This window comes from Micromesistius poutassou (genome assembly GCF_964030765.1).
Source record: "Micromesistius poutassou genome assembly, chromosome: 2".
NCBI lineage: Eukaryota > Metazoa > Chordata > Actinopteri > Gadiformes > Gadidae > Micromesistius > Micromesistius poutassou.
In genome coordinates this window covers 20,504,479-20,528,880 of record NC_140272.1, presented here as the reverse complement: position 1 = coordinate 20,528,880, position 24,402 = coordinate 20,504,479, and the positions used below count along the sequence as shown (strand labels likewise).

At 44.9% G+C, this 24,402-nt stretch overlaps 2 protein-coding genes across 2 annotated transcripts in view; one reads left to right on the top strand and one right to left on the bottom strand.

Moving 5' to 3' along the window:
* Positions 1-104: 104 nt before the first annotated feature.
* pusl1 (pseudouridine synthase like 1) lies at positions 105-7,912 on the bottom strand. The gene is made up of 8 exons (XM_084463647.1): positions 7,521-7,912; positions 7,376-7,436; positions 6,760-6,947; positions 5,006-5,155; positions 2,888-3,058; positions 1,053-1,107; positions 564-726; positions 105-258 (listed from the first exon to the last, which is right to left on the bottom strand). Exons 1-8 carry the CDS (start codon positions 7,574-7,576, stop codon positions 188-190), a joined length of 915 nt encoding a protein of 304 aa, XP_084319773.1. The 5' UTR covers positions 7,577-7,912; the 3' UTR covers positions 105-187.
* A 1,064-nt stretch (positions 7,913-8,976) lies between these two features.
* The window catches only part of LOC311338243 (arf-GAP with coiled-coil, ANK repeat and PH domain-containing protein 3-like), a 53,365-nt gene continuing 37,939 nt past the window's right edge, over positions 8,977-24,402 (top strand). Inside the window, exon 1 of the mRNA XM_084463475.1 lies at positions 8,977-9,115. Coding sequence (XP_084319601.1) covers positions 9,069-9,115 — 47 coding nt within the window. The 5' untranslated portion in view covers positions 8,977-9,068. The remainder of the gene's footprint in view (positions 9,116-24,402) is intronic.

Here is a 24,402-nt window from a genome sequence, read left to right as displayed (position 1 = left end):
TGCTTCACATTGTTCTGTATTCACTTGATGCCAATGAGGAGTTTCTGCACCAAGGGTTACACAGAACTACTTCTGATACATGTAATGATATTGTAAACGTGACAAGAACCAATATCTTAAATGACAGTAAAACAAAGTTATTACACTCATTGTAAATGTTTACAATGAGTGTACGGCAGTGGAATTATTACTTTGATTCTTCTGGCTTTACTCTAGGAGAGAGACGGCTTTCCTCTCCCTCCTCTGAAAACTGCAGGTCTGTGGAGGCCAAAATATTACAACTTAATATATACAGAGACATAACTGGTGTCGTAGGCACTAAACACTGCACAGGAATTCACCACGACACGTTAATGGTTACACATGACCAACAGACCCTCTTTCTACAGCAACAATATCGGAATGTGTCAAGATATGTTAGGCCAAGCAGGGAATTACCACTCAATTATTTTAGGTTGGTCTAATCCAAATTAATTATATATAAGTTGTATCAGTCTAGTTATTATGGATGTGGGTAGTATAATTCCTGTGAATAGATCACTCCTTTGTTAGTGTTGTCTCACCTGATTGGTGGTAGTCCACCCTGGTGAGGAAGAGGCCACACGCTGGGGCCACGGTGCCCTGGGGGTAGGCCCCAGTGTCCCGGGCCTCCAGCAGCTCTCCCAGCTGGGCCACTGACAGCCGGCCCTGGCCCACCGCCACCAGGGCGCCCGTCAGCCGCCGCACCTGCAACACAAGGCCAGCCCGCTGTTGGGAAATACTGTAACAACTACTGTAGACACCTGTTACTAATACTGTAACAATTACTGTAGACACCTGTTACTAATACTGTAACAATTACTGTATGTGTAGACACAGCTCTACTCTAAAAGGATTGATTCATGCATTAGTCAGTAGTAGATATCTTAAGACATCAGCTGGTGGCGCCCTTTCCTCACCGTGTTGAAGCGATACCAAGCCATGTATCATATTGTCAAGCGTTTTATATATTTATATATATATATATATATATATGCATATATATATATAGGGATATAAAAACCAACACCAACCTGCTTATAGAGGAAGGATTTGCTTTTAAAGGTCAGCTCCCAAAACTGGATATCTCTACAAAATAAAGAGCAAACAAATGTCAAACAAAGTGTAGTCAAGTATCAGGCCAAAGCTCACTGGCTAAACAGATTCAGAGACATTGTGCTGCTAAGCTCAACGAATGAAAAGACTGAGCAACAGCTACTGATCCTGGAAACCAAATGGAAACGGTTTAAAGGCTGCGTGGCAGTGGTGGATTCATCAAGGACTGAACCAGAGAATGTGTCAGAACGGTGTCAGGGACGTCATTGAAACATGTTAAAAAATATATATATATTGAGAAAAGTGAGATCGGGAAATACAATTTTAATGGTTATTTCTTAGGAATTTCAGGAAACAATTTGCTTATATAAAAATAAAATGTACATATAAATTGAGGATCATTTTAAAATATAGGAAATTAACCTCTTAAGCATAACCCCGTTGATCCGTTTGACTGGAGTTTAAATCACTGCAGGCGCTCAGACAGCCTTTACTCAAGTGTCCAAACTCAACGCTTTAACAGTGCAGTCACCACAATCATAGTTCTCCATTACAGGTCCATTGACCCGGGCTGCTCCCACATATAAGACACACACACACACACACACACACACACACACACACACACACACACACACACACACACACACACACACACACACACACACACACACACACACACACACACACACACACACACACACACACACACACACACACACACACACCTGTGTGTGCTTCAACCTCTTAGGGCTCAATAATTCAGCAGCTCGCTTCCCGTTGCTTCATCCCCGCTACTCAGAATAGTGACCTTTATGAAGAATAAACACAGCAAGTGGTCCCCAGCACACGTGATAAGAAGAAAACCTGGACTAAATTTAGCTCCTACACAGAATGCAGATATACAATCACCTGGTACAGAATCACCTGGTACAGAATGCAGATATTCCACTGCAGAATACCTACAAGGTATTTAGGAAAATATTTGCTTTCGTTCAGCGTTTGGCCCCAGGGCGTTTTGGTCCACGTGTTTCATCACAGAGCATGTTACACATTTTAAGAGCTGATGCAAATGACTTCTCACACGACATGGGTAGAGATGTTAGGGGCCGAGCGGGGGGGACCCGTGACGTTTATCTCACACCATGGACCGTGTCCATACTGTGCACCATATTGGCTGGCTGAATAATTAATGGCCATGAAAGTGGCATTTGGCACGTGGAGCCTCCCCTCGTGGGCATGATGCTATCTTTCCAAACTCCATGTCTCCTCTCTCCTCTCTCTCAATGCCTCCTATTCATCCCTCCTGGACGAGGAAACAGACATGAAGGTATGCTGTGTTACAACGTGTGAGGTTGCCATGTGTAACGCTCAGCCAGCACGTAGCTTGAAACTATAACCATTTCCGATCATGCTATCAATAAAATGTTCTCCTGTAAGTGATATATTCTACAAATAAAAATGCTGGCCAGCCCGCAACTCACTCAATACTATCACCAATCAATACTATCTCCACTCTCAGAACCCCTCCCACTCATGACAGCCGGTCGAGCTACGCTAGTTTGCGTCACAGTTGCACAGCCAGTGAGCGTGGACAGAACTATGTTATTGTTTTTATTATTCTGAAAGTCTCCCGCCTCCTTCCTGGGAGTGGCTCACTCTTACACAGATTCATTCAACGGTACATCCGACTCCCAGACATACTGACCTTGAACTAAATTGGTCAACTTAATGAGTAAGTTAAGATACAGATATGATGCATTGACACTAAGGTACTGTAGGGAAACTCCTTCCACACGTACCGTAAGCCTACCTGTGGAAATGTGGCTGCACAAATGTGTTCCCGGGCACGATGCGGGCGAGGTCCAGGGTCTTGACCGGGCTCTTGAAGGGCATGTCGGAGTTGACAGCCCTGAAGCTGCTGAAGTCGTGCGTCCCCACCAGCAGGGCGGCGGCCTCACTCATGGCCGTCACGTTCAACTCCCTGACAGAAGAAGACACGCGGCCGTCTGCTCATGTTAGACGCTGCCTGTGTCTGGACAGTTTTAGAACGCTAGAACGTAAATATAAACCATATTTTGTGTTCATCCAAAGTCAGACGCTGGAAGCATGTATTTGGAACTGAAGCGCGGTGATGAGATTAGCGTTGGTGTCATGTCAACTTCTGGATATGAACTATTAACTATTACTATTAATGTATGAAAAGGGCTGACAAGGGGAGTGTTAACGTGACTCATTATGTCCTGTCATGTTCAGCAGCTTATGTTTCTTCAATAGCTTTCCCTTCATGTTCCTATTCTAGGGCCTCTTCTTTCTTTAAGGTTAGTGACCAGAGAGCCAACAGGAGGGAGACAGGAGGGAGACAGGAGGGAGACAGGAGGGAGACCCACGTGGAGGAACAACAAGCTCTCTACTGCAGCCTGCAGCTCTCACAGCTTAAAGAGCAAAGGCCTGAAAAGGTGAGAGACATAGACCTGCTGACATAGACCTGCTGACATAGACCTGCTGACATAGACCTGCTGATAGACATAGACCTGCTGACATAGACCTGCTGATAGACATAGACCTGCTGACATAGACCTGCTGATAGACATAGCTCAGGGTTTGATGTTGTTCTTCTGAAAGCTGTTTTAATTTACACCTCGATCAAGCCAGACACGCTGTAATTAAACCTTAAATAGTTCTACAGTGTTTTATACCATATATCAAACATTAAAAATTAAAATCGATAAACTTCAACTACTATTTTGTCTCAGAGAGACGGAATACTGAAGAGGATTTAAAAAGAGAATGCTGGCTGTACATCCAATGATGAAAACGAGTGAAATGTGTCAAGTACGGTGGAATAAAATAATAAAATCATCCAGATTAGAGAAACAAACAACGGCAGTCAAATGGAGAAAGAGGAGCAGCGAAGCAAGAGAATAAACTATAAGGGGGCGGGTGTTAAATATAATAAACTATAAGGGGGCGGGTGTTGTTCTCATACGCCTGCAGCTCATCCTGCCCCAGATTCTCCTTAAAAAAAAGAGAGACAGGAGGCAGAAGAACAAAAAGCAGTCCGTCCTTCGCCCTGGTGGCTGGTGGCTCCTGGTGGAGCCTAAACATGACGAGGATGAAGCTCTAAGGAGAAGCTGCTCCACCAGCGGGTCAGCTGGACTCTGTGGGCCGTCATGTTGCTGCACTCGCACGGCACTGGTACATCTTTGATGTGTGTTATACGTCATTGTTCCAGACTGGTGAGCCTGCAACACATTGTGTGTGCATGTGTGTGTGTGTGTGTGCACCACATAGCATTGTGTGTGTGCACCACATAGCATTGTGTGTGCATGTGTGTGTGCACCACATAGCACTGTGTGTGTATGTGTGTGTGTGCACCTTGTGGTCCATTCTAAGCTCTAATGAAGGACTCCACAGCCCTCGTCTCCCTCGTCTCTCTCAGAGTGTTCAGAATGCTCCACTAGCAGCTCACTGCTGTGTGGACCACGTCTCTGTCTTCCACTCTTGTACGGCGTCGTTTGTACATTGTGCAAAGTTCCAATTAAATGATTCATTGATCGTAATTGGATCATAATACCCAATGAGCAGCCTGTTATTATTAACTTGTTCAACCTGTTTGTGCCAGTGGGTGATTACCATTAAGTCACTATTGATCGTCTCACAAACCTTTAGAAAGGTATTAGAACAGAGTTATGGTTAGGTTAGGGTTAGGTTAGGGTTAGGTTAGGTTAGGGTTAGGGGCTTAATTACAGTGGAGCGTAATCACCGTGCGGCAAAATCGTCACCGACAAATTTTGGTCACACACCTTTGTGTACACTGCAGGCCGCACAAACATTCTTCTAAAAGATGTGTATTTAGGCCGAGGCCTATATTCGTGTAATTACGGTAAATGTGTGGATGAGAGGATGACGAGATGAGGGGGTGACTCACGTATTGCGGAGACCCCAGCACAGGCTGTGGTCGGTCAGGGGGAGCTGGGAGTGGTGGGGGGCGCCCAGGGCCAGCCGGTACACATAGGTCCGGGACTGGGCGCGGAAACGGGCGTGGAAGTCAGCAGGCACGCGCTGGACACGGGTCACCCTGAGGGGAGTTATTAGCATTTAGGAACTGGAACATTCCTAGGATCTGTTGTAGATAATTATTACTTTTTAGAATATGTTATGATAATAATTTATCTCAAAAAATGATTACTTAATACAAAATAGACCATCCATCTTCCCAGATATTGTTTCATCCCTGAATTGTCGCGCTGTTACTGTGAATGCCAGCATGAAAACCAATGCGCGGTTTATTGTCCTAAATGTCACCACTGCAGCCCCACACACATCCATTGTCCCAGTGCAGGAGCAGAGGAGGGCCGCTGCCAACTGGGAACATCATCTAGCAGCTTATGTTATGACGGTTAGCATCACAAAGGAAACGCTTTCCAGTGGAGCTGGACCGAACACGGGCCACTTCCGCCACGGTCCCACGTGTGGAGGCAGCACCATTCAGAAACGACGTTACGCAACACCTCATCCAGAGGGGACATCAATTCAAATTCAAATTCCTCAAGTGAATTTCAACATTTATCTACCATTATTATTACTGTTCAAAATAATTAAAAGATTATATATATATATATATTTTATATGAACCTTATCTTTTGATGTTACTTTGTTGTCTCATTATGTTGGCGGCTGGAGGAGGTGGAGGTGGAGGAGGAGGAGGAGGAGGAGGAGGAGGAGGAGGAGGAGGTGCTGCTCTATAGGTGACGATCTGTTAATGTGTCCTCCAGCAGCTCCACTAGTCACTCAACATGCTCTGGTTCATAGATGACAACTAACACATCGTTTGGGTCGGCACAATTTTTGCTAATTGCTCATTTTTGCTTTTATTCTACTCAGAAAATGTTCTTTGTTTCAAATTGAGGGAACTGAACTAGAAGCCAAATCCCTGAGTAGACCTGTGATGAAAGCTTCTCTTTTTTTAAATGACTACCTTCTGTAAACCGAGGGGTTTAGACGAGGCCTATGGCAGTGAATGACTTCTTCTTTAAGGTAAACACTGGTCACTAGCATAGAGAACATCAACAACGTTCATACAGCTTTCTCCCTCGTGTCCCATTCAGGCTTCAGGTAATCTGCAGTGTGTTCGTCAGCCTAATGCCCATCTGGTTGGCTTCTATATTCTCCATATGAGGCTACAGATCTCACCATCTCTCCATCTCCTCGTAAAATCTATTCCTTCCTCCACTCAGTATTTACTTCACAGCCAGGACGCTAAATAGAAAGACGATACCTACTGTAAATCGTTTCCGTTTTTTATGTTGACATTAAGTCGGCTATATGGGCGATTAACATATGGCTTTTTAATGGCCTCTGAAGTGTTAGCCCTTATAAAGAATTGATACTATGCTTCCTAATGTGCGGCTGCTAATATGATCACCAAGAACCATGTTTCACAAGCTTGTATTCATCTGAATATGAACCACAAATGCACAATTTTGGATTGACATTTCATAAGGAATGATCAATTAGCTTATTTATTTGGTACACGGGTTTAAAAGAGGGTTTTGACGGGTCACGGTCATCAACGCTGCCTGGAACGCAGCCGCCTCACTCCCACGGTCTCATGTGTAGCGCACGAGGAAAGGGAAGAAGGACGTAGGGATGAGGAGGCAGGGAGCCTCCGCCGGGACTCACCTGATGTCCTCCGGCAGCAGGTGGAAGTTGAGGGCTTCCAGCAGCACGCCGTCAGTGAACGGCGGTTTATCGCCGCGGCGCTGGAGGTCCAGGTGGGCGGAGTTAGAGAGGGCGTGGACACCGCTGTCCGTTCTGCTGGAGACGGACAGAGACACCGGGTTGGCTGGTTTCAAACGCCTCAGCGCATCCTGCCCCAGAACAGCCAATAGCGCGCAGGGATAGAGTGAGAAGAGGTTCAATTAGGTACCTTATTTATCACTGTAAAAAGATATGATAAGGTACCTTATTTATCACTGTAAAAAGATATGATAAGGTACCTTATTTATCACTGTAAAAAGATATGATAAGGTACCTTATTTCTCCTAGATGGGACATTTTTGAGGAAAAAAACACGAAACATATACAACACATTATGGAATGTGAATGCAGCCACTTCGACAGCAACATGTGATAGGGAAAGAATACCTTTGTACATTATCATGTGTAACAACACCTTTATTACCTTTACAATTGAAAAGCAAATGTGTTTTTAGTAAGTAGTACGTTTAGTAGTAAGTTTTGTAAGTTTTAGTGAGATAAAATTATAACAGTGTCTACAAATGGGCAGTGTCCTCACCTCTATGTAGTTCTGAACCCCTTTCTTTTGCGGCTGATGTGGGGGAGACCTCACCACGCCACTGTTGGGAGATGACGAGTTAGGCATTACAGTTGTATTTAGACTCATAAGCATGCTATTCACTGAAAGTACACAATAAGTTTACCTATATTTCGTTCCAATGTATTGGAAAAATATCAGATACCGTGCGCCGTTGTGCATGGCGTCCCTATTTCCTGAACCATAAAACCGGTTTTCGCATGTTTCCTAAAAGAAGCTTTGCGTTTATAACTTGGGTTACATATAAAATAGCTTTGATCATGCATGAGATGCGACCAAGGGGGATTGTTGTTGCAGTGGTCTTGGCTTCACGTGTTCGGTTCCTCCAGTCCCACAGAACACGCGGTGGATTATCGCAGAGATGTTGCGCGCAGAATGAAAACTAATTACGCTGATCGGAAGTGAACGTCCGTAATCACTGAGCACGGGACCTCTGTGTGTCCGCGTCGAGGCTTTCACGTCGCCGCTGTTTTATTGTTTTATTGTTTTATTCACAATACGAAGAGTCACTGCCATCTGATCTGGCTAACGTATGCCTGCATAAAAGTATTGTGCACAGGCGCTTTTCTAGTCCACGATCACTATCCTGATAAATTGATTGGAGTTGCACGATCACCCCACATCGCATTGTGATTCATAATCGTATATGATTTTACCGCAAAGATTTTTTTTTAAAATCAGGTCTCTGACAGGTCAGACAGGTCTCTGTCTGATTTCGTCACGATGATTCACAGAGGGTTGTGTGTGTCCGTCTTGTAAACAAGCAAATGAATATGATTTCTGGCATATGTAAACAAATGTAACATATTTTACGTGGAAACATGTTTTTGGTTTCTCTGATCAATTCAATGCGCATTTTCTTAAAAACATATATAGACATATTATGCACAGAACGATATCCATTCGGAACAAAATATACATATCATAAATATATTTTTTAATAAAAAAAATATACAAAATGGTTTTTTAGATTAAGTGGTCGCCAGACAGTATATTTGAATATCCCTTGATTCCTTTCGCTCCGACTGGGTAGTTGTAGACTAATCATAGCGTTATCCCGGCCCACTACAACGCAATGTCCGGTCTCTTACTGTCTATGTACGCTATGTACGCCAATGAACAGTACCCAGGGCGATAAGTCTAATAAAAAAACAAGGAGAAAACAAAACAGAGACATAAAGAATAAATATGGAGTTTTTGACGAAGAAAGTGACAAAGCAACAGCCAAAACATGGAACGGTAACGGATATCCTTCCAACCAGAAGTCCCGCCCTGTCTTGCCGCTAACCTATGTTATTGAAAGTTCCGCCTCTCTCGCTCATAGCGCTCATTTAAAGGATCCCGTTCCAGGCAATGACCGTACGCTGTGACCAAGCTACGCCTCCTCTCGGCAGTGGTGGCGGCCGTGTTGCCACATTGGGCCATATTTCCTGCCCAATCGGTCCCAATCTGGCAACAGTGGGTGGCGGCAGGCAGCAGCAGTGCTGTAGTAGTAATCTGCCATGCATTGAGGCTGCGTTCTGTTGTACAGCGTGTCCACGACCAGCGGGCGCAAGGGACTACCAGCCGCATTCCTACTGCCCGCAAGTGACAACCGCCGCGGGCAGTGCCATTGACCCACTGGAGGAGGAATAAACACACAAACAACGCAAACATGACGGTGGACTTTGAAGAATGTATAAAGGACTCCCCTCGCTTCAGGTAGGAATCCAGCTGTCAGACACATCGCAGCTGTGTGCGGGATATGTGCGGGGAAATGGCACACCTTCTTTTAACGCAGGGTTTATCTTCCCGGCTAGATGGGATTTTTCATCAGTCCCTTAAAAATGATCTACAATGTTGACTTAAAACGCCTCGACTTCTGATATACGATGGGGCTCGTTGCTCATGTGTGAAAGACAGAGATTTTTCTTTAGCGTCACTATTTAAAATCTTCATTCATGTTGCAGCCACCGCTGATCTTGAATTAACCTATATCGTTGTAGTTGTGATTATTCATGTGTTCACAGTTATATTTATTCTGTATTTGATCCAACACGGACTAGCCGTTGACATGGTGTTATGCTTCGCTACGAGGATGGTGCATCAATGAGAGATACGGACATTGGTTTATTAAAACGAAAATCAAATTTCTCTATGATCTATAATTACCTTTGGTTTAATCTATGAAATGATGTCCGCGCACACCATGTGCACGGATGAAATCACCCTAGACCTACGCGTAAAGCTACGTGTCTGTGAGGACCTGTTGTGTGTCTGTCTGTCTTTGAATGGACGTCATCTGAAAATATCGGCGGCCTACAGGTTGAGCGGAATAAAAAGATGTAAGTGGACGAGCTAGGCCGGAGAAGCGTCCTTTATTACGAGGAGCTGGAGACGTCTGGTAAAGTCAGCAGCCCGGGTCTGCAAAGAAAGGCTCGTATCCCGGGCACAGGGCTCGTATCCCGGGCACAGGGCTCGTATCCCGGGTACAAGGCTCGTATCCCGGGCACAGGGCTCGTATCCCGGGCACTGCTCCAGATGCCCCTCTCTCTGCCCACGTGCCAGTCTGGCGCCGCTCCCGTCTGGACTGGAGGAGAATTGGGCAGGGAGATGTTATCAGATCAAGGCCAGGAAAGCCCAGCTGATGGGCAAATGTGTAAATGTGTAATCTGCAGTTGTATTTTTTTTTTGGTAGATTTTTCCTTTAATGTGTGTCGAAATCGGTGTTACGTTTCGTCTGGTTCCTATGTCAGAGTGTCAACTTCAACACACGGGCTTTCACACACAGACCACATTAACCGTTGCTGACAAGACACACATTCACACTTCCTCACGTTGTCACCATTTCCCCCCCCACCACGGATTTCCTTTTAAAACTCAATTCATTGTTGTTAAGTGTGTCCACACACTTGCTCGGCCAATGGTTTGTGGAGAGAGAGGGGGAGAGCCAAACTCAGCCTCTTTATTCCCCTGCTCTGTTCTGATATACATGCTAAATGAGCTGAACATTTCACAAACATAGCATCAGCTATATGCGGCTTGTCCTTTTTCTTAATTTCATGGAGAAGAGACATTGATCCAAACATGTTTTCAGAACTCCCTCTAATTACCTTCAGATTAAAGGCTCTCCCCAGCTGAATCACAGGGATAAGCATCCGTGTTGTACTGAGTACACTATTGTAGGAGCAGTAGGCAGCCCTGGCACGACTGAATGAGTGAGTGAATGAATGAATGAATGAGTGAAAGAGGTCACACAGGTGAATGACTCATTTAAAAAAAGAAATAAAAATAAGGATTCACAGTTAAAGACATTTTACAAGTCTGAAAATATGATTTCTGTTTCACATTGCAACAAACAGACAGACACACGCACGCACGCACACACACACACACGCTACAACTTGCAGGGGGAGGGTGTGTGTGTCTGTCCTACGTACACACAGGGCTGTTGAGTATAGACAGGCCCACTCATCCTCCAAATCTTGTTTCGCCAGTTTTTGAGTTTTTAAATGAGTTGCACCGGAACACGCCACCGGAACACGCCAAACCCATGAGCAGAGACAGGAATAGATGTACTCTACACACTATGCCGTATCATTTAGTTGAACTAGAATAACCTAACATAGCACTGCATGCTATATCATTTTGTAATTTGCAAAATGTTTTGACGCGCAAACACATTTTTTAGATTAACTTTTCACTTGGCTCTAAACGTGTAGCGCCATCGCTGTTATAAAATACCAGTTTATGCTGCTAGAATTATGCTTGCTACAGTTCACCATTTTATAGACTTATTGTGTGCATGGAATATTAATTTCCAAAAATTGGATTTAAGCCTAATAAACTCATATTCTGATACAGATTATAAATTATAGTGTGCCTATTCTGTTACGGTTGCCTTGTTTCTGCGACCAGACAAAGAATAATGTGTGGATGTGGTCCGGTTTCTCTGGACAAAGGCTTTGGGGCTCTGTGTAAACTAGTCCTACAATACAACGTCTGCAGCATGTACAATGTGTTGAAATCACAAGCTATATGTCTGTGTTGGCAGCCTACAGCTGGGGGACTGATAATCCTTGCTGTCTGTCTCTGTCTCTCCCTTGGTTTCAGCGGTATTCTCTTCATTTCTTTCCATACTGCTTGTCTTGCCACTGTCTCCTCTCCAGACTGGTTCAGTGAGCTCATGACAAAGAAGCGTAACCTCACAGTATCGACAGATTAAAAAATGACTCTCTTGTAAGTTTACCATTGAACCTTTAAATTAAAAAAACCTTTTACCTTGAGAATGTACATAAACATCTCCAATATTGCACATGCTTTACCAAGACTTGACAGGATAAGATTACAATAAACACTGTTTCATTGTATAGTGCTGCATGTCTTGCATACTTTCATTTTATACACATATATAGATATAGATATATATAGATAATAGATATAATATAATAATAGATACATATAGACTGCCTATGCACACAGGAGGCTACTTATTAGTGTTGTGTTCTCATCCAATATTAACCCTTTGAATAATGCTATCATCAGATTGTAACGTTGACGATTCACAAACTAGTTTATAATTTTTACAGGTAGGATTTTGTGTTCTGACATCCCCTTCCTGTATTTTATTTAGAATTGCTCTGGTTTGGTTCAGGGGGTTGCCACGGTTACCATTGGCCACTTCACCCCCTGACAGGGAGGTGAAAGAGCAGAGAGACGGCTGTGGATCATAAATCCACCTCAATGCTTCTGAGTGTACAATACACAATGACACACACTGCAGTGTCAATGTCCACACAAACCACATTCTGAGTACCGGACCTGGGTGAGATGGGGGTCCCTCGGCAGACTGGCTTGTGTCATTCCACTGTAAAGTATTTGAACCCCAAAACATAGAGGAAACATTTTCCTTTTTTCAGTGGCTGCCACATATATGAGAGTGGCAAATACATATATGAGATATATAAGTCCTAGAATCCTTCTTCATGTTGTGAATGTCTGTCTGGCACCCTGGTTTCTAACAATAGAAAATAAGTGTCTGTGTCCACAGAGCTGTCTACCTCCTGATTCAGCACCTGTAATGCCCTCTTCCCCATTTGCTGGAGATAATGAACTCCTATTGGTCAGCTGCCTGTGAGGTGCTTCAGGCACAGAGTTATAATTGGATCGGGTGGAAAAAAAAGAGAAATCATTGTCGTCACTGTCATCTTCTTTGGCTGTCATGGCAACTGCCGCCTCTCCCTCTTTATGCTCTCGTGTCTCATTCAAGGCTTTGGGAATGAGTTCAACACGCACACACGCACGTACGCACGCACACACACACACGCACGCACGCACACACGCACGCACGCACGCATGCACGCACGCACACACGCACAGCTGGCAGGTGAAGGTGGGAGTGTGCTGCTGCTTGGTGTTTGCCTGTTGATGGGAACATTGTATATTTATGGAGCACAGGACGTCCTAGAATGGTCAAACTATGTGTCGAAGGGTCAAATAAAGACACACTAAGTATACAACTTGCTCTCCGGGGCTGAGGTTCCGTGCTTGTGTATAAGCTAATGCCAAAATGTTGCTTGACAGACAAATGTGTCTTTTCAAAATATTTCTTCATTAAGTTTGACACTTATATGACCTTCACCAGGACCTTTTAAACAATACTTACAAATATTTTTATCACTGTAGGCCACTCAAATTATGTTTTCTAGAATGGAGAAAGCGGTTTGAAAGCAATCTCCTTAATGCGTTTCTTATAACAAGGAGATATGCTGGAAATGCCCCCTCTTGTATAGCTGCTTTAAACACAACCTAGATAACCTTATCCTCTTATTCTCCATCTTAGGACATGGCTGAAGAGTCGTCAAGGCTCTTATCAGCTCCAGTGACTCCATGATTTAAATGGATCTATCAGAAAGAGCTTTAGATTAGGTACATCGCCGTCCCTCTCAGGTTAAGACCTTACAACCACCCCTTGGGACTCCACTCTTGCCTATAGTCGTATTGGGATCAGATCAATGCTAGGTCAACGCTAGGCCAATAATATTACAATATATTGGTTTGGTGGAGGGTTTATCTTACAATATTGTGAGTGCAAAGGACATTTACTGAGTGTGGATTGCCCCAATGGGAATCTTCCTCCTAACCCCTTGCTGTGTTAACCTCATGATTGTGGTCCCGTCGTTGCGCTAGGCCACAATGTCATGTGGATCATCTTTGCCAGCCATATATTCATCTTATCATCTTATCTTAATTGTCTAAATCTTGTAGGCCTGCATATTTCTATGTAGGCCAACATTTTATGTTGTTGACGACAAATCATTGGGTAGAATATGTTGAGAATTACTGCTTGGTTACACCCAAACACTTACAATAACAACACAGTAATAACAGTACTAGTAATAACAACACACCAAATATGGTCAGTGGAAAATAAATGTTGGTAAAAACCAAACAGTGGGTCCAGGGTACTCAGGATACAGCACCGCGCCCCAGAGACCCTGGAGCTCTGATCAATGGCTCGGTGGTTCTGCCAACCAAGGTCCTTCTTCAGGTCTTTTAATTAGCAACTGACCTCTGATACACAAGACAAGCCTGGGGCTGTGTGTGTGTGTGTGTGTGTGTGTGTGTGTGTGTGTGTGTGTGTGTGTGTGTGTGTGTGTGTGTGTGTGTGTGTGTGAGAGAAGGTTCATTAGATGCTGGGTTAAAGGTTTAAGGTATTTTCTGCCTGGGACATTCAGGCAGTAAATAAAACTGGTGTTACTGTCTGTGGATATCTAGAATCATCTGCAGAGGTTTCTGCTCACTGCACATCATTGTGTGTACGTATTGATCTGTACTGTAATAGTTCTCTGTTTAAACTGTAGTTATGGTCCAGATGGATGAGGAATGCCACCTCTTCTATTGACCTAATAAGCGAGCGTGTGTGTTTTTAGTGTGCGGGGGGCGTGTGGACCAATATACTTTATTCCTTTTATCCGGCCATCTGTGCTTCGTGGGCGATGTGCACCAAGCCGGCGAAGGTCAGTCCAGCTGACCCCGCGTTAGATGTTCTCTCTGACGTGGACCAGACCACGTCCTCCACGCCACACGTGGACCCGCTGAGTCCTCCGTGTGTTCTCAGTGTGCACACGTGTGCAGCCAGAAGGCGTTCTGCGCAGAGCGTATCTGGAATAGGATTATTCTCCTCTTGTTCCTCGGTGACCCGTCACACGGCCCGGAATTAAAGCGAGCTGCACATCCTGTTAATGCTCACACACTAACAGCCTCACACCCACACCACCTCTCTGTGTGTCCGCTGGGTGACGTCACGGTGGACGTCCACACAGAGATGGAGGATTTAGGTACGGATTGGTTTGAAGGTCAAAGTGCTTTAGTAAGCCCGTTGTTAGTAGGGCAGCTGTGTGGAATATTAATATTATTTTTGCTCATGTACTACTTGCTATGGCTTTCCAGATTTAGAGCTTTATCCGTCAGTTGTCACGCTCTGATCCTTGATGTTAAAGGCTTTCAATTGTCTTCTAGGAATGCACATTTATGTATATTAGAAAACCTGGGGCCATCTGTATTTGAGTACATGTGAATGCTCCACATATTGCATGAAGGTACGTCAGGGGAATCCCGCAGACTAATCGTGCTTAAAGCTAGGGTAGGCATTTAGAGCAAAATCCAGAGTAAGCTCGATTTTGAAAGTATCAGAGCGAAAACATCCCACCATTCAGGTCTCCGTCCAAAACCAGCGCCCCAAAACACATGACAGTGAAACAAAGCTTTGGCAAAAGGTCTGGCCAGACTGTGGGAGACTGTGGTCAGACTGGGCAGAGTGAGCCCAGGTAGATAGGTAGATAGACAGGCAATCATTTCATTCCAGCAGAATGAAATGATTGGATGTGCTTATTTCAGGCCTGGGATCACCACACATACAAGATCTTTGAGTTTTTATTTATTGATTGCTGTCGGGAGAATATCAACATAACATAAAGTAAATATACGTTAATATATATGTACCCCATCTTCAGGGTACAGCATTATGTCCCCATTATTATCAAGTTCTCAAATATTCAAACACAGAGCACAGAAAAAAAGGTTTGGGGGTTGGAGGGAGAATGGGAAACAATATGATGAGTGTCATTCTACCTTCTCATTGTAAATGATCCTCATCTGAAGCTTCCTGCCATCGATGAACCATGGCTTAAAGCGACAAGCGTCCTGTCAGGGCCTGCTGCAGCTCACTGCTATTCAGTCAAATGCCTTTGGCCGTTTCTTGGCTGCTTTTGTAGTCTTGGGTTTACACAGTATATATTTATTCTAGTTCACTATTAAGTGTTTCGGTGTGGATCCCAATCACTTAAAAAACGTTTTTCTGTACTCTGAAGTCCAGGTGACCAGTTCCCAGGACCCTTTTCTCCTGGTCCCGTTCAAACGTAGGCAGCAGAAGTAGACTGTGTTTCTATCAACCATTTAATCCCAACTCCTGTGTTTAAATATCCTGATTATGTATCACTGTTAATCAAGTGACTCTCAGATCGTTCTGGAGCTTCACAAACTACATGGGACATAGAATCAAAAACCGACAACTCATGACTATTTAATTTAAGTCATCCACATGGGTGCAGCTTTTGCGAACTGTGTGACCCCCCAATGGATTACAGGGACAAGAATTGGCAGCGACCTCACATAACCATATTACAACCATTCTTTGAGTGCCGATACAAACTATTGTGATTTTGTAAATGGCGTTACAATATCAAAAAATCTTAAATGAATGTGGCTGAACAGAACAAAACATAGTTGATGCAAATTGACTCTAAGCGAACACACTGTAGCTCCTCTATGGCCTGTACCATTATTCAGGTTCCAATACTGTTTCTCTCATTACTCTTTTTTCCACCAACCCATGAATAGACCAACCGCATTCATTCACACGTTCATAGACCAACCACATTCATACGTTCACACATGGATAGACCAACCACATTCATACGTTCACACATGGATAGACCAACCACATTCATACATGGATAGACCAACCACATTCACACGTTCACACATGGATAGACCAACCACATTCACACGTTCACACATGGATAGACCAACCACATTCACACGTTCACACATGGATAGACCAACCGCATTCACACGTTCACACATGGATAGACCAACCACATTCATTCACACGTTCACACATGGATAGACCAACCGCATTCACACGTTCACACATGGATAGACCAACCACATTCATTCACACGTTCACACACCGACGGCGGAGTCAACCAAGCAGGTTGCTCAAGGACCCCTCGCTAGGCGAAGCCGGGGATCGAACTAGCAACCTTCCGGTTAGCAGTCAACCCGCTCTACCTCCTGAGCTACTGCCACCCCGTCAGTATACGTACAATATATATACAGTATATATACTGTATATATACAGTATATATACTGTATATATACAGTATATGTACAGTATCTATCAACAGTTGATAGAGCAGCCAGTCAGTGGATAAGAGGGTCACCTCTGTGACCCCGGCTACTGGACTGCACTCCTTAGTGCTGCCTGCCACACACTGAGGCCTGGAGGAGGTCTGGACGGACGGACGGCCCCAGGAGGTCTGGACGGACGGACGGCACCAGGAGGTCTGGACGGACGGACCAGGCCCTTCAGTGCACCAGCAGCCCTAGGGCCATAGCCACCGCATGAGGCGCATGAGGTGTGTTTGTGAGGGTGTGAACACCAGACACACACACACACACACAACCACACAACCACACAACCACGACCAACAGATGTTATTGTATGCCGTGATGTGACACAGTTATGCATTTGTGGTGTACTTGTGGCGGAAGTGTTACAAGGAATGTGTTATTATTACAACATGTGTGGAAACACACACGTTGTAAAGTCCTACTGAGACTGTGAAAGGATGGAGTCACAGACGTTAACCTCAAACCTCAAATGATAGGCCTAATAAGAATATAATCGATTACCCATCCTAGGAGGAGTGTTTTTCTTAAGGCGGTTCATTGCCACGGGTGACGCAGTGTTTCCAGACCATAAACACACATCAGGTCCAAACAAGGTCGTGGTCTCACCTGGTGTTTGTGCTGTCACTCAAACGTCCACTCATCCTCTGTTTTGTTGTTGACTGTTTGTTGGGATTGACGGACGAGGACACAGACGTTATGACGGTGGAATGTATGAGATCCACCGACACGTGGATGTTTGTCACATAGTCCCAGTGACGGCTGCATGCACTTCATATCCTGACAGGAGAGCTGAACTGGTTTCGTTGAGTCATTGTTCCTCTTAAAACTCTAATTACCTCTGCAGTAGTTTGACGTGGTTTAAGGGCTAACCAGATTCACAGAAGGCTGGTCATAGAGGAGGGGAATACGGGAATAATATTTTTCTCTTTCTCTTCCTCTTTCTCTCTCTCTCCCTCTCATATATTCCATTCCATATTTCATTTGTGATACACACGTACATTAGTTGGTCATCATCGTTAGGCTTCAGTCAGTATTTTTCTTTCTTTGGATACTCCGGTAGAGTAGCACCTCCAAGCACCACAAACACATGAGCTGCCCCACAGCGGTCTGTGATTGACTAGCAAATGCTCTGCGGAGATCCAGGCGCGGACAGGCTCAGCACTCACGTCCTGCCACGTGCTTATCCGCTTCCTAACGCGACAGAACTCCACACACCAGCGGCCTTCCAAGACGCCGCTGCAGTTCCTAGTTGCCGAAAAAAACAACAAGCCATTCCCATGTGCTGTGTCAGCGGCAGAATGAAATAGCATTAAGTCCGCTCTCTCCCAGGTCCGTCAGCTCTTAGCCTCAAACACCGTCTCTGTTTCTCAGTGTTACCTTCCATTTGTTTGACGGATTGCCCGGTGGATACAAGTGGAAAATCACAACAGCTGAAGTGGAGGAGCGGGCCAGTAATGGACAATATGTCTCTGAGTGGGACAGATGGGGGGGCTCTGGTATGTGTGTGTGTGTAGATCCACCGTGGGAGAAACGCTGTGCATGCACGTGTGTGTATGGACACACACACACACACACACACACACACACACACACACACACACACACACACACACACACACACACACACACACACACACACACACACACACACACACACACACGAGTGTATGAATATACCGTTTATGTGTATGTGCTGTTGCTCTCGTGTGTCGCTGTGTGGAGGAGACAGATGCAGCTGTCTGAGGACAGAAGGAAATGTTTGATGAGTAGTACCAGTAGTACCATTAGTAGTACCAGTAGTACCATGGTTGTGTAATTCTTCTTCAAAATATCCCTCTCTTCTGGGGATTGCCAGAAGGCAAAACATTTTTACATTTCTTCCTAAAATTTGTGTAAGGGAAATTTGCATTCAACAGAATTACAACAATTATCAATCATGATAGGAAAAAACACTACTTAAACCTCCATGCTACTTGAGAAAAGCTGTACATGTTATAATAACAACCCAGCAGATAGGAAAGGCTTGACTTAACTCCCCAATCACTTTAGTCTTCTAAACCGTGTGGAGGAGAATGTAAACCATAATAACCGTGAACTCCTGAACCTCATGTTGACGAAATCCAGTGAATGTTCCAGTAGCTCGTCTCCTTAACGATGAGGCCGCGTTTCAATACGGGCTTCAAGGTGGATGGAGAAAAAAACGGACTAGGACTGACGCAGCATATTTAACTTTTAAAGCGTTTAAAATGAACTGCCTCCATCGACCACGGGTTTTGAATGGAGGCAAAGACATCAAGTTTATATTCCTCCAAACATTGGCGATGTGTTAAAGCCGGCTCATTCAGTTTGCTGCACGCAGGGCGCATCTGGCCCGTGGATGCTTCAGACCCCAAATGATTTATTAGAACATAAACAATCGTAGTCAATGTTCCAATGTTCGTAGTCACCAGTGTTTTTGAGGTGCTTGGACTGTTGAATGTTAATAACAGAATCAGTCGTTGCTTGATGAATCAATATATCAAGCCTTCTGTTGCATGTTGTGATCAGTTGCTTGAATGATTTATTTCTCATGCATTTTTATGTTTATAGTTAATTTGAATAATATGAAATCAAATTAATAATAAGAGAACTTGTTAAAAGTTCAATGTCTTTCAATCTGCCACATCAGGAAATCAGGCATTTATTTTTTCATTTGGGATAGAGTGATTTATTGATTGATACATGAAGAATAACTCAAAAGTTAGAAATGTATGCTCAAAGTAGAAATGTATGAACTCACTTCCCTATTTTGTGTATTAGATTAGATGACCATACACAACCATAAATACACATTACCTTAATTATAATTTCAGATCTATGGAGCGTTGTCCATGTTTATTTTGATGATTAAAATCAATGGATTATCTTCCGACGCATTATTGTATGGGCCCCTATGGTTTTACACACACTGTCTGTGTGTGTGTGTGTGTGTGTGTGTGTGTGTGTGTGTGTGTGTGTGTATGTGTGTGTGTGTGTGTGTGTGTGTGTGTGTGTGTGTGTGTGTGTATGTGTATGTGTATGTGTATGTGTGTGTGTGTGTGTGTGTGTGTGTGTGTGTGTGTGTTGTGTGTTGATTGATGATTGTGTTGATGGAGTTCTTCATCCCGGATTAGGGATTATGTTAAATAAATGCTGACAACCTAAATGAATTCCTAATTGGGCATTCACCTCTGGGTTAGGGTTGAACCATGGGATGGGAATACTTTTGTAATTAAGATGTAATTATCAACTTTGTTTTTGTGTTGATTTAGTAAGGAATACGGCTATGTAACTCAGCAAATAGTATCAACATTTACAAGGCTACCTTAAAACGTACACTGGAAACATAAACGATATAGTTGTTACGATGTACACTAACCAAAGGAATCGGATTGTACCAGATTCACCACAAATATTGAACGCCCCGTCCCTCCATCTTGGCACCAGTGGATCATTCCTAGATGGATTATCAGTCTAGATCAGCAGCTCGTCCTCCAGGGCTGAGCCCACTATGTGTGTCAGCAGAGGGACATGCAGCCAGGATTATCCACCGCCGCTCGGCTCTGCCAAGACCGGCATCAGGCTGCCCTTTGGTTCTGTTAGCATCTGTTAGCATTTCTTAGCATTGGCACACAGCTGGACTTAAATTGCTTATTCTCTCTTTGACACTATGCACTCACTCACTCACTAACTCACTCTCTCATAACCCGATCTTTCACCCAACAGCACATCTGTCACACTAGATTAGTGTGGGAAGTAAGCCTGCAATCAAATATTAACACAACCTACCATATTGCTTCACTGCACATGTTCAAATCTGACTCCATCCACAGAGTCACAAACGTGGACCTTCTGACAGGCTGGCTTCTTCGTTGGTATTTTCTTTCCATCTTTCTCTTTCTCTTATCTCTTTTTGTGCTGGTGTATTCCACGACTGAGTGCTTATCTCTTCCAGACATTCTTAGGGCATGTTTCGGTGTTTAATAACACATTGGCTCCTTGTGATATGAGTAAGCCAAATAAAATGATGGATGGATTCAGATTACCTCTGGCTGGGTCCAGTGAGTCCACCCATTATCACCCATTATCCCACATCTGAGTCAACATAGCTCAGAGCAGGCATGACGTATTGGAGCATCACAAGGGGACTCACATGGCTTTGGGTGTGTGAACAGCTTACCTGTTCCCAGACACACTGTCTGAACGGAGATAACAAGAAAAACGCTGTAAGGGAAATCAATACAGAGGTGTTTATACTGTCTGGTGAGTGAACTCAATTAATCCAAACAAAGTATTGGGAAATGAAAAGCTTCTGGGTAGGGATGGGTAGAAATCACCCGTTGATGGGAGCATCAACCCATCATCAAAGGCCTACGATATGCCCTCAGGGACATCACACTCCTCTATCTCCAAATGATTCTCTCTGTCTTCTCAGCTGTCAGTTTGTCGTGGAGTGTAACAACCAAGTCTTGATATTTTTTTGGCATTCCCAACATTCTCCAACATGTAAATATCTCATCATCATAACAACCTTCTAACATTAATTGACAGTCATTGGTTGTAATATGTGATTACTAATGTCTTTGTTGGGTGCCACAACACCCAAGCACGTTTGGAAGCACAGCCACACACACCATCCTTTATTACCCGTTATGTCCTCCCCTTGACCTGCCGCGTTAAAAGAGATGACTTCATTTAGTGGTTGTTGCCAACAATGAGTCAACAATGAGTATGAACTTAATTTGATCATAAAACTAAATGGTACCAGACCACTCCGTTATATTCCCAAGTATTTGACAATTGTTTTGTCACTTTTAAATCCTCCAGCAAAACCACATACTGCTACTGTAAACATGAAGCAATTACGGAGCCTTAGTGTTTCAATAATCTGGAACATAGTTGGTAATCTCTAGCTTTTCCCTGTTCTTTTTTACTATTCCATCCAATAAGTAATGCTTTTCCTCTTCTGGGGAAAGAGGTAGTTTCCCTCATTCCTCCCCTTTTCGTTATATTTTGTTGGCTTTTGGGTGTTTTTTAAGATATTCTGGTAGGACGTCGCAGCTGCTCTTAAAAGCTGTTGGCTACTGAGCGACAGCCTTCTCACGCGGCCCCGCGGGGAGCCGTCATCAGGGGCTTTAACGCTGAGGGTCCAGATATGACCTGGGGAGGTCACACCACATCCTGGAAGAATGTGATGGGAGGCCATCTGCCATATCCTCCCTGGTTCTCCCTCGCATTTCTCATGGTGCTGGTGGTGCTTGTGGTGATGCTGGTGGTGGTGATGCTGGTGGTGATGCTGGTGGTGCTGGTGGTGCTGGTGGTGGTGCTGGTGGTGGTGATGCTGGTGGTGCTGGTGGTGGTGCTGGTGGTGGTGGTGGTGGTGCTGGTGGTGGTGGTGCTGGTGGTGGTGATGCTGGTGGTGGTGCTGGTGGTGATGCTGGTGGTGATGCTGGTGGTGCTGGTGCTGGTGGTGGTGCTGGTGGTGGTGGTGGTGGTGCTGGTGGTGGTGATGCTGGTGGTGGTGCTGGTGGTGGTGCTGGTGGTGCTGGTGGTGGTGGTGGTGCTGGTGGTGGTGGTGCTGGTGGTGGTGCTGGTGGTGCTGGTGGTGGTGGTGCTGGTGGTGATGCTGGTGGTGGTGATGCTGGTGGTGGTGCTGGTGGTGGTGCTGGTGGTGCTGGTGGTGCTGGTGCTGGTGGTGGTGCTGGTGCTGGTGGATCTGTGTGGGCGGGAGCTACTGCAAGGGTTTTCTTTGGTTTCCAGGGGTTAAAGGGGACTACTGGGGTTAAAGGGGACTACTAGGTTAAAGGGGACTAGGGTTAAAGGGGACTACTAGGTTAAAGGGGACTAGGGTTAAAGGGGACTACTGGGGTTAAAGGGGACTACTGGGGTTAAAGGGGACTACTGGGGTTAAAGGGGACTACTAGGTTAAAGGGGACTACGGTTAAAGGGGACTACTGGGGTTAAAGGGGACTACTGGGGTTAAAGGGGACTACTGGGGTTAAAGGGGACTATTAGGTTAAAGGGGACTAGGGTTAAAGGGGACTACTGGGGTTAAAGGGGACTACTAGGGTTAAAGGGGACTACTGGGGTTAAAGGGGACTACTAGGTTAAAGGGGACTAGGGTTAAAGGGGACTACTGGGGTTAAAGGGGACTACTCGGGTTAAAGGGGACTACTAGGGTTAAAGGGGACTACTAGGGTTAAAGGGGACTACTAGGGTTAAAGGGGACTAGGGTTAAAGGGGACTACTGGGGTTAAAGGGGACTAGGGTTAAAGGGGACTACTAGGGTTAAAGGGGACTACTGGGGTTAAAGTGGACTACTGGGGTTAAAGGGGACTACTAGGTTAAAGGGGACTACTGGGGTTAAAGGGGACTACTAGGTTAAAGGGGACTACTAGGTTAAAGGGGACTACTGGGGTTAAAGGGGACTACTGGGGTTAAAGGGGACTACTAGGTTAAAGGGGACTACTGGGGTTAAAGGGGACTACTGGGGTTAAAGGGGACTACTGGGGTTAAAGGGGACTACTAGGGTTAAAGGGGACTACTGGGGTTAAAGGGGACTACGAGGGTTAAAGGGGACTACTGGGGTTAAAGGGGACTACTGGGGTTAAAGGGGACTACTGGGGTTAAAGGGGACTACTAGGGTTAAAGGGGACTATTGGGGTTAAAGGGGACTACTAGGGTTAAAGGGGACTACTAGGGTTAAAGGGGACTACCGGGGTTAAAGGGGACTACTGGGGTTAAAGGGGACTACTAGGGTTAAAGGGGACTACTAGGTTAAAGGGGACTACTGGTGTTAAAGGGGACTACTGGCCATTGGGTTTAGTTAGTAACCATGTTTCGTTTTACTCAAGTAGTCCCCTCCCTGGGAAGACTTTTGACCCAGGGAGATCTTTGAAATATAGGGACGTTTTATTATGCTTGCAACATGGTTTGAAGGCTTTAGATTTTGCCTCTGGAAACCATTCCTGTGGTTCATCCTCTCACATTCTTTATCTTCTATGTATTTGGGTCTTTCTCCCATTCCAGTCTTTTTTACCCCATAATTTGCCATCTTGTAGGCCCATCATTAAATGGGGTGTCTATGTGGGGGTATGGTGTGTACACGTGTGCAAATGAGTGTCAAGGGTTGATCACACATGCCCTATCATCATCTGGGGCTGACCCCTCTCAGTGGTTCCAACTCCAGACCACGCCCCGGCTCCTCCTCGCTCTGCGCTGGGGGAGAGGGCCCGGGGCTGGCTGGGTCCACCGTGGGACTTTCCCTGGAGATGATGCACTGGAGCTATATCGTCCTTATAGGGCTGTGGAGGAGCTGCTGTTGTGTTGGCAGGGCAGTTCTGTTGTGTAAGAACCGGAAGTTCATCAAGAGGTGCCCAGGTGTGTTTGTGTTTGCACGTTTATTTGTGTGTGTGTGTGTGTGTGTGTGCACTATTGACGGTCTAGATGTTCATCACATGGAGGTCCACGATGGAGATGGCTAGCTGAGGGAGGTTATCGTCCCCATGGAGACG

Excerpts from the sequence above, each read along its gene's own strand:
- pusl1 (XM_084463647.1), bottom strand. The coding sequence starts at position 7,576 with ATGCACAACGGCGCACGGTATCTGATATTTTTCCAATACATTGGAACG. Across the intron at positions 7,437-7,520 it reads TACATTGGAACGAAATATAG|TGGCGTGGTGAGGTCTCCCC; the intron begins GTAAACTTATTG and ends ATCTCCCAACAG. Across the intron at positions 727-1,052 it reads AATCCTTCCTCTATAAGCAG|GTGCGGCGGCTGACGGGCGC; the intron begins GTTGGTGTTGGT and ends CTTGTGTTGCAG.